Source organism: Ziziphus jujuba, chromosome 7 (assembly GCF_031755915.1).
Source record: "Ziziphus jujuba cultivar Dongzao chromosome 7, ASM3175591v1".
NCBI classification, from domain to species: Eukaryota; Viridiplantae; Streptophyta; class Magnoliopsida; order Rosales; family Rhamnaceae; genus Ziziphus; species Ziziphus jujuba.
This window is the reverse complement of record NC_083385.1, coordinates 13,201,517-13,212,832: the sequence shown is the minus strand read 5'-3', so window position 1 is coordinate 13,212,832 and position 11,316 is coordinate 13,201,517. Positions and strand designations below refer to the sequence as shown.

Genomic DNA, 11,316 nt, shown 5'->3' with positions numbered 1-11,316 from the left:
TATTGTTTGAGATGTGGAAAAGCAAGAAATAAAAAGGATGAGAATTTAAATAGATGGTAATTGAGTTCTCAAATATTGGCTCTCTAGTTTGGGACCATTTGAACTTGCTTGAATGGTATCCATTGAAATTTAGTTAGTTTTAAATTGGACTTTCCTAGCTTGAAAGCTTCTTCCAATCTCTTTTAAAATGCGGCTTCATGGTAGTATGTCCAAAAGAGAGTAGTCAGGAGCGAATTAATTGTGCAATTGTGGAAAATATTTAAATAAATGGATATGAAAGTGTCAAATAAATGGAATCATCTTCCATTTCTCATATACTCTCATTTTTCATTAACTGTCGAATAAAGTGGAAAATATTTTGTATATTGTTGCATTTAATACACATTAGGGGACTTATGGGAGGCCAAACAATTGGTAAAATATGATAACCATAGGGGTTTCGATAATTACAGATGAAATCTACAGTAATTTTTTCCAGTAACTACAAATTGATTACCATAGGTTTCTTTGGTAATTTTAGAATCCATATTCTGCATGTTTTTGCATTCAACACACATTATGGCACTTGTGGGGCCCAAAAAATTGGTAAAATGTGATTGCCATAGGGGTCTCGGTAATTACCGACGAAACCGTTGGTAATTTTTCCAGAGGGTATTGTTGGTTACCGACGTTTTCATCGGGAATTACCTAAGGTCTACAATTATCGTATTTTTTTTGGAAAATTTGACAAATTTTCAAGCAATTTTGGGATTTTTTCTCCTTAGGATAATTTTAGAATCTATATTTTGCATGTTTTTGCATTCAACACACATTATGGGACTTGTGGGGCCCAAAAATTTTGTAAAATGTGATTGCCATAGGGGTCTCAATAATTACCGATGAAACCTTCGGTAATTTTTCCAGAGGGTATATGTTGGTTACCGACGGTTTCATCGGGAATTACTGAAGGTATACAGTCATCGTATTTTTTTGGCCAATTTGAGAAATTTTTAAGCAATTTTGGGATTTTCTCTCCTTAGGATAATTTTAGAATCCATATTCTGTATGTTTTTGCATGCAACACACATTATGGGGTTTGTGGGCCTAAACAATTGGTAAAATGTGATTGCCATAGGGGTCTCGGTAATTACCGACGAAACCTTCGGTAATTTTTCCAGAGGGTATATGTTGGTTACCGACGGTTTCATCGGGAATTACCGAAGGTCTACAGTCATCGTATTTTTTTGGAAAATTTGAGAAATTTTTAAGCAATTTTGGGATTTTCTCTCCTTAGAATAATTTTAGAATCCATATTCTGCATATTTTTGCATTTAACACACATTATGGGACTTGTGGGGCCCAAAAAATTGGTAAAATGTGATTGCCATAGGGGTCTCGATAATTACCGATGAAACCTTTGGTAATTTTTCCGGAGGGTATGTGTTGGTTACTGACGGTTTCATCGGGAATTACCGAAGGTCTACAATCATCGTATTTTTTTGGAAAATTTGAGAAATTTTTAAACAAGTTTGGGATTTTCTCTCCTTAGGATAATTTTAGAATCCATATTCTACATGTTTTTGCATTTAACACACATTATGGGACTTGTGGGGCCCAAAAAATTGGTAAAATATGATTACCATAGGGGTCTCAGTAATTACCGATGAAAACGTCGGTAATTTTTCCAGAGGGTATATGTTGGTTACCGAAGTTTTCATCAGGAATTACCGAAGGTCTACAGTCATCGTATGTTTTTGGAAAATTTGACAAATTTTTAAGCAATTTTGGAATTTTCTTTCCTTAGGATAATTTTAGAATCCATATTTTGCATGTTTTTGCATTCAACACACATAGAATAATTTTAGAATCCATATTTTGCATGTTTTTGCATTCAACATACATTATGGGACTTATGAGGCCCAAAAAATTGGTAAAATGTGATTGCCATAGGGGTCTCGGTAATTACCGACGAAACCTTCGGTAATTTTTCCAGAGGGTATATGTTGGTTACCGACAATTTCATTGGGAATTACCGAAGGTCTACAATCATCGTATTTTTTGGGCCAATTTGAGAAATTTTTAGGCAATTTTGGGATTTTCTCTCCTTAAGATCATTTTATAATCCATATGTTGCATGTTTTTTCATTTAACACAGGTAAGGGGACTTGTGGGGCCCAAAAAATTGGTAAAATGTGATTGCCATAGGGGTTTCGGTAATTACCGACGAAACCTTCGGTAATTTTTCTAGAGGGTATATGTTGGTTACCGAGGGTTTCATCGGGAATTACCAAAGGTCTACAGTCATTGTATTTTTTTCAGTTTAAGCAGCCAAGGCAGTCAAGTTATTGATAACGGATCATTCATTGGTGCAGGTGACCTTTTAGACTTTTAACCTTCTAAGACCTGGGCATAAAAGATTTCTTTTCTGGTTTTCTATGAAGTTGAACTAGGTTTGTGTATGTTTTTATGCGATTGTGCAGGAGTCTTTTTGGCATTGTTTTCTAGGTCTATGCAGAGGGTGAAGAAACTTGATAAATTTGAGAAGATGATATGATCTTCCAATATTCAAGTGTATAAAAAAAAATTATTTTTATTCCATTTCAAAAATGTAATTTTATCCAACAATATAGTATAATATTTTACTTATAAATCCATTGTAGATATACCCATAATCTTTTATCCAACAAATATAATGTTTTACTTATAGATCCATAGTAGATATACCCATAATCTCTTATCCAACAAATAAATGATTGAATTGAGAATGGCTTCATAACCATTTTTTTTTTCTGGGAAAATAAATGATTTGAGTTGAGAATGGCTTCATAACCAATTTTTTAGTGGGAAATTGCTTTTCAGTGCAAGAGAAGGAAGATGGCATTTTCACATCACTATGTATATTGACCCACATCGACAATACAAACCATCCACTTATTTGACTTGTTCTTATTTTTTCTCTCTCCTTTTTCGTCAGTTCCTTTCTCTTTTTTCTTTAACAAATTGATAATAGAAATTGCTCGTTAGACATAAAGACCTAGTTCTAGATGTATTACCAGTAAACGCTGAAGAATCAAATTGAAATTTAAGCAATAATTCAAGAGTAATCGAGTACGTACAATGACTAGAGAAAGGATACAGAGCATGCAAGGCTTATGGTTTTTGATATAAAATGGCAGAATAAACGAATTAAATACAAACTACATCTATATATTACTTTGCTTTGGGGCCTTCGCCACTTGGGTGCTTTGCCTCTATTTTCATTTTTGAATTAGAAAGAACGGGGCCTTACTTATTCTGTTCAGGGGGGATGAAAGACAAAGGAAGGGATCAGGGGGCTTTATGATCGCAGAAAGAGTCCAATCATTCCAATTTTGGAAGGAAAGTTTTTGCATGGCCACGGGACGTTCCACCACGCTTCCACACCAATCAAGGATCAACTCTTCATTCTTCATCGCCCATCCTTGTACCAAACACACAGAAAATGTGCCTTGAAATAGATGGAAGTTGGAGGGGTGAAAGGGTTACCAACAATTGCCAATATGCAATTTGAGGCATATGATTATCTGACAGTTACCCTCACAAAGCTTGCGACTGCATTCAGCTCTAACATGCTCAAACAAATTTTTGTTTTGTTTAAAATATAACAGGATATGTAAGTAATTTTTTTTTTTGTTTTAAGGTTAAAATAGATATTGAGGGGTAGAAAAAAAAAAGATATCAAATGAGGGGGCAAAAATCGTTAACCTCCTCCTTACAAGGGTATTGGGCCAAATTCTCCTCTTAACAAAGCATTTTTAAATGATGTTGCACATCATTGGAGGAATTTATTTATTTATTTTTTTATCTTTTATGGTGATTATTACCAAAAAAAAGGAAAATAGGTTAATTACATCTTTAAGTTTAATATATTTAATATTAAGCCTTCAATTTAAAATTTATTTTACATTAACCTAATTTTAAATTGATTAATATAAAGTTTAAAAATTATGAAAATTAACTATTTTTTTCAATTTGTAAACAAAATAGAAAATTAATTAATTAATTAATTAATGAGATAGTTAATCAATTTTATAATTTTGTGAACTTTTTGTTAGGTAATTTAAAAATTAGATTAATAAAAAATAAATTGTAAATGAAAATATAATGTTACAGATATCAAAATACTTATTAAATTTATTTATTATATAATATGTGTTAAAATATTATTAATTAATATATTTATTAAACTGTAACATATAAAAGTCAATATGAATAAGTGAATTAAAAAAAAAAATAATCTAACATTACCATATCATTTAAAATATTATTTTATAAATAAATTTAATATTTTTAGCATTATTGAATTTTAAAAAATCAAAGTTTTAAACTCAAAAATTAAAAGTGCAATTCCATTAAAATAAAAAAAATTAGAATGTAATGAAAAAAATTTCGTTTATGATTAGCATAAGCAGATATGATTGCAGTGCGGTCCAAATAGAGGGCTGTTTCACGTTCGTTCTTTTTCTCGCAACAAAGGGTTGTGTCACGTTGCAATCACCCATTCAAATTTCTTTTTTATTTTTTAGCATACCTATCTCTCTCATAGTTGGAAATAGCCAAACCTGAAGATTTAAAAAATCAGAAATAGCGTAACATTTTCAAAAACAATAATTTAGCATGCTTTTTATTATTATTATTATTATTACTCTTTTTAACAATAAATAAACCTAAAAATGTCCTCAGTTGCCTAAAAATTCAAATAATTAAATTAGAAATCATGCCAGCAGCAGCGATTCCCATTGGTTATTTACCTTTCTAACCGAATAATCATTGTGGGTTGGTCTATTTTGTCAAATTTTCCTATTTATAATATCCCAAACCCACAGAGCAGCAGCTCCCATCGGACTATTTTCCTTTCAAACCCTCTCTATGTTGGGTTTCGGGGTGTTGGTTTGAAACTTTTGGATTTTTTTTTTTTTTTTTTTCACAGAATCCATCATTTACAAAATTGCTTCAAAATCATGATCTCCACATCCTTTCACTTTCTTCAACTCTTTCCTTCATAACTTTTGGCTCGCTATATTCTTTTACCTTCATAAATAAATAAATAAATAAATAAAATTAATATCAGTTATGGGTTTAGGGAACGGATGAATTGTGGCATCTACTAAATACATTGGAAAGAAAAAAAAAAAAAAGATTGTATTTTATTTTAAAACTATTCTGTAGTATATATGACTTCCAATTTCCGAAAATGACATATAAACATGTATGATCATTTAATCAATTTCATAACTTTTGGCTCGCTATATTCTTTTACCTTCATAAAAAAATAAAAAAATAAAAAAAATTAATATCAGTTATGGGTTTAGGGAACGGATGAATTGTGGCATCTACTAAATACATTGGAAAGAAAAAAAAAAAGAAAAAAAGATTGTATTTTATTTTAAAACTATTCTGTAGTATATATGACTTCCAATTTCCGAAAATGACATATGAACATGTATGATCATTTAATCAATTTTATTATGTTCAAGATTATTTTAAACGTTTTTCATGAGGTTAAGTATAAAAGAAAAGATGTATATGACAAGGCATCGACGCTGACAATTTTGGATTCATCATTGTCATTGGCATGTTGATTTAAATCTAACGGGCCCATATTTATGCCTAACTGCTAAAAGAAAGTGAAAAAGAAAGATGAAAAAAACAAATGGATAAATGGACTCGTATTGAACAAATTGTTCACACTTCGGCCTTATATTAAAATCCCTATCCTTTCCAAACATAACCAAAGACACACACACGCCATGGAAGACTTCATGCTCTACGCATTCCTTTCCCTTATCATCTTCTTCCTTGCATTAAAGCTCCTCTCAACAGCACAACCTCACCAGAAAAACCTACCACCAAGCCCTCCTAATTCTCTCCCAATTATTGGTCATCTTCATCTCCTTAAATCCCCTGTTCATCGAACCTTACACCGTCTCTCTCAAAAATACGGCCCAGTAATCACTCTCTGGTTCGGCTCTCGCCGCGTCGTTGTAGTATCTTCGCCTAAGGCCGTCGAAGAATGTTTTACAAAAAACGACATCGTTCTTGCCAATCGGCCCTCGCTCCTTATGGGAAAGCATGTTGGCTATAACAACACCAATCTCGTATCATCCCCGTACGGCGATCACTGGCGCAACCTCCGCCGCATTGGCTCGGCCGAAATCTTCTCGTCGAGCCGGCTCAACATGTTTTCCGACACTCGTAAGGACGAAATTATGTGCTTATTGCGAAAGCTTTCGCGTAATTCGGTCGAAGATTTTGCGAAAGTGGAGCTGAAATCGATGCTTTTGGAGCTGACAATAAACAACATAATGAGAATGGTTGCAGGGAAGAGGTACTTTGGGGAAGAGGTCTCGGAAAAAGATGAGGAAGCACGGCATTTCAGAGAGATCATAGAAGAGGTTTTAGCTTATGCAGGGGTGTCTCATGCTGGGGATTTCGTGCCCATTTTGAATTGGTTTGGTAATGGTTATGAAAAGGGTGTACAAAGGCTTGCAAAGTCCACTGATTCTTTGCTGCAAAGTCTGATTGATGAGCATCGAAGAATGACTTCAGGGAGTAGAAAGACTATGATCGATCATTTGCTTTCTTTACAAAAATCTGAGTCCCAATATTACACAGACCAAATGATCAAAGGATTTATACTGGTAAGTTGGAATTAATAATCTTTCATAAGTTCTTTTCCAACGTGTTCGAATTTCAATGATTTTTTTTTTTCTTTTTTTTGGTTTCTCATAAACTGAAGATGGTTTTGCTATGCAACGATTGTTATACATTTAATTTGCCCTCTTTATATGTATAAAAAAAGCAACGCATGCATGATTAAAGTCAAATTATCCCATTTTTCTACCTTTACACGTTCCTTTTTTTATCAATAAACTTTTATTAATTTATTATTATTATTATTATTTTTAACCTTCCCCCTACCTTTACTACGAAAAATAAACATGCTATATTGGCAAAACTTCATATTCTAAGGGCGGCTCTGACCACAGTCGGCGTAGTGTCACGGACTTGTTTGTTTACCCTTCAAGCCGTGCGGCCTTAGTTGCTATTCCGACCCTTTGTTGCAACTAAGTAAGCCTTTTGCCCACTAAAAGAGAAAGCTAAGCAAAGAAAGCTAGAGCACAAAGAGAGAATGAAAGTATATTACTTGAAAGAGAGCTTTACAAGTATAGATGAGATTTCTTGGATGGTTTGGCCAAATGAGGCCTCCACCTATTTATAGGCATACAAAGCTTAATCCTACGGCTATAATTGCTTTAATCCTACGGTGGAGAATGGTTCCCACCTACTTTCCCACCTACTTTACATAAAATATCTAAAGAAGCATCTAGAATGGATATGTACATGGCTTGACCTAGGTGCTTGGCCCATTGTAAGGCCCAAAATAGGCCCAAAGTGGATTATAAGGCCCAAAATGGATTGCAAGGCCCAAAATGGAGAGAATGCTCACCAAGTGTTTGATGAAATGCTTCAACCGTGACATTCTCCCCCACCTATGCCGTCGACGTCCTCGTCGAGCTTGCTTCATGGAACCTCTTGATATGATCTTCAAATTGCCAAAGCGCGATAGCAGGTTCCCAACTTGCTTCGCTATCGGGAAGTCCTTTTTCACGGGACGTGACACTCTCCCCCACCTAAACTCGCGACGCCCTCGTCGCGCCTTCTTCCTTGCCCGCCGAATGTGATCTTTGAGTTGCCGTTGTGTATCTTCGTGCTCCCTACTTACTTCACCATCCGGCAGGTCCTTCCCCTTCACCAAGTATTTGGTGTAGTTGGGTATGCCTTTATGTTGGCCGACTCGACCCGCAGGTGTGGCTTCAACACTCTTGGCGGGTGAAGTCACTATCGTCGAGGGTGCCCCTTTTGACTTACCTTTCGCTAGGGCCTCCATGCCCCCTTTCCTTACAATGGGATGTGACTCTTCATAGCGTCGTGCCTTCCCGTCATGTACCTCGTTTTGTTGAGGTGATGGTTTGGCTAAGTTCCCTTCCTTAGCCTCTTCGTGCTTTCTCTTGTCGTCTCCATGACTTGAAGTCAATGCACGCAAGCTCCCTTGGTGCAACTCCTTTGGCACATGTTGTACCTTAGGAGATGTCTTTGCATGGTTTGAGGCATCCTCACTAGGCTTTTGGGCAGCAGCCAAGTTGATTTGCTCCTCCCTCTCAACTTGCAATGCTGACAAAACCTTGGCCTCCCGCTTGCTAGCTTGTTCCGTAGGCACCATGCACGTCGTTCCCCCATCCATGATGCATAACTTGCTTGCAAATGAGAGTGGGAAAGCCTTTACTTGGTTGAAGAAGTCCATACCAAGGACAACCTTGTAGTCATCCATGGACACAACCGTTAGATTCAATTGGCCCTCCCAATCGTCGATGGTGGTTTTCACACCTCGAGCAACTCCTTGGAGTGGCTTCGCATCGGAATTTACCGTCTTTACGGAGCCCCTTTCTTCGGTTGCCTCGATCCCAAGCCTTTGTGCCTCCTCCACCGATAGGAAATTATGTGAGGCACCCGTGTCCACCAACGCCTTGGTGGGCACTCCATTGAGTTTTGCCTCCACGAACATTAGGCCACTCTTCTTTGTCTCCTTAGGAGCAGCCTTGATAGCATTCAACAGCTGTAAGGAACCTATTTGTGTTTGCTCTTTAGTTTCCCTCTCTTCGAGCATGGCATTTAATGACTTCCTCTTTGGACAATCTCTTGCCCAATGGGGACCGTCACATAGGAAGCAATTTCTCTTTGGCTTTAGTTCGGGCTTGGCTCCTTTCTCCCAATCTTTGCTAGGTAATGGTGGCCTTCTTTGATGTTCCTTGCTTTGGGGAGTTTTACAGAACTTGTCTCCCCCACCTTTAGTATAATTATTCTCATCTAATTGAGCTTGCATAAGGGACAAGGTTTCAATTACCTTTGTTTGGAAAGCTTGGCTTTCATGACGCCATGCCTCGGTGTTGGCCTCGTTGGTGCTTTGCATGGTACCTCTAAGCTCCCCCACTTGGCCTTCCACTCGGCCATCGAGCTCCTCCATGCCTTGCTCCACACAATCAAGCCGCTCCAACATGTCGGCAACGGCCAACTCCATCTTGACCTCCTTGGTCTCCATGGCGGTGAGAACGTCCTTCGACTTTGAACGCCCACGTCCCTTCCTTGCAGCTTCGGGGATGACCTCCCTTCCCCTTGCTTCTTCAATCACAACCTCTGAGGAAGACATGTTGCTCTAGATGCTAGCTTTAACCTTGGCTCTGATACCACTTGTCACGGACTTGTTTGTTTACCCTTCAAGCCGTGCGGCCTTAGTTGCTATTCCGACCCTTTGTTGCAACTAAGTAAGCCTTTTGCCCACTAAAAGAGAAAGCTAAGCAAAGAAAGCTAGAGCACAAAGAGAGAATGAAAGTATATTACTTGAAAGAGAGCTTTACAAGTATAGATGAGATTTCTTGGATGGTTTGGCCAAATGAGGCCTCCACCTATTTATAGGCATACAAAGCTTAATCCTACGGCTATAATTGCTTTAATCCTACGGTGGAGAATGGTTCCCACCTACTTTCCCACCTACTTTACATAAAATATCTAAAGAAGCATCTAGAATGGATATGTACATGGCTTGACCTAGGTGCTTGGCCCATTGTAAGGCCCAAAATAGGCCCAAAGTGGATTATAAGGCCCAAAATGGAGAGAATGCTCACCAAGTGTTTGATGAAATGCTTCAACCGTGACATTCTCCCCCACCTATGCCGTCGACGTCCTCGTCGAGCTTGCTTCATGGAACCTCTTGATATGATCTTCAAATTGCCAAAGCGCGATAGCAGGTTCCCAACTTGCTTCGCTATCGGGAAGTCCTTTTTCACGGGACGTGACAGTAGGCAGGCACCGAAGGCTTTACTTATCCAAAATATAATTTATACATATTAGTTGTTGATTCTCTTCTCTTTGGTGTTCGTGTACATATAGAACTAAAAATTCAAAAAAGTTGAGTCCCACTTGGATTTTTTTAAAACATGTTGACTATGAAGATTTTTTTTTTTTTTTTTAGTGATTATTTTTAATCTTTTGCTATTCCTAGAATGGGTAATTAATTACATTTTTTAGATTATTATTTTTATTATTGTAGTAACGTTAATGCAATTTTTTTCTTAAGTATTTATATAGCGATAATACTAGAGACTTTTCCCAAAAAAAAAAAAAATTAATAATAATAATAATAATAACACTAGGGCGCTCCCTGAATTCTATAGTCTAAATGCTCGTAGGAAATGATTTTTTTTAAGTGTCAGTACTCAGTTCTAAATTACCTCTATGCTTATGTCCTATCTCTTGCTAATTTGGTTTTTTATTAATTTTAGATGAACTGATAAGAGGCTGTTTAATTAAATCAGGTAATGATAATGGCTGGAACAGAGACATCTGCAGTGACAGTAGAATGGGCAATGTCCAATCTGCTTAACCATCCACATATCTTACAAAAGGCTAAAGCCGAACTAGATGCTCAAGTTGGACAACATCAATTGGTGGACGAATCAGATCTTTCAAAACTACCTTATCTCCAAAACATTATCTCCGAGACTCTTCGGCTACACCCAGCAGTGCCATTGTTGCTTCCCCATTTATCGTCCGATGACTGTACTATAGGCAAATACGACATTCCACGTGACACTATGCTATTGGTTAATGTCTGGGCCATACACAAAGATCCTAAACTTTGGGAAGACTCGGAAAGTTTTAAGCCCGAGAGATTTGAGAAGGGTGAGACTGAGGCATACAAGTTCATTCCTTTCGGATTTGGAAGGAGGTCTTGTCCAGGAATGAGTCTGGCCCAACGTGTTGTGGGCTTGACCTTAGCTTCGATGATTCAGTGTTTTGATTGGAAAAAAGTTGGCGACAGGGAAGTTGACATGATTGAAAGTGATGGGCTAACCATGCCCAAAGCTGTGCCATTAGTGGCCATGTGTAAATCACGTGCCATTATTAAAAATATCATTCCTTTAGAATCTACTGGGGAAAGTTAAATTATGTATTACCAATTTAATTGCAGGGCATGTATTTGTAATAAATAATGATAATAATAAAGAATTTATTGTAATTAGTATGGATATGTAAAATGTTACAATTTAATTATCACAGCTAGGAATCCACATTTCAAAATAGATTCTTAAAAGTAAATTTATATAAAAATAATTAATTAACAATGATTATCACGAGTGATGACAAATATCAACTCCCTAAAATTAATTTTTTATTAATTATTTATTTATCTGAATTTTTTTATTAATATTTTAAACTAAAATGTGGAATAGAAATATT

General features: G+C 36.5%; 1 protein-coding gene across 1 annotated transcript; it reads left to right on the top strand.

Moving 5' to 3' along the window:
* Nucleotides 1-5,701: 5,701 nt before the first annotated feature.
* Nucleotides 5,702-11,105, top strand: LOC107424878 (cytochrome P450 81Q32). The gene is made up of 2 exons (XM_016034765.4): nucleotides 5,702-6,659; nucleotides 10,392-11,105. The coding sequence occupies exons 1-2, from the start codon at nucleotides 5,769-5,771 to the stop codon at nucleotides 11,019-11,021; spliced, it is 1,521 nt and encodes a 506-aa protein (XP_015890251.2). The 5' UTR covers nucleotides 5,702-5,768; the 3' UTR covers nucleotides 11,022-11,105.
* Nucleotides 11,106-11,316: the final 211 nt, after the last annotated feature.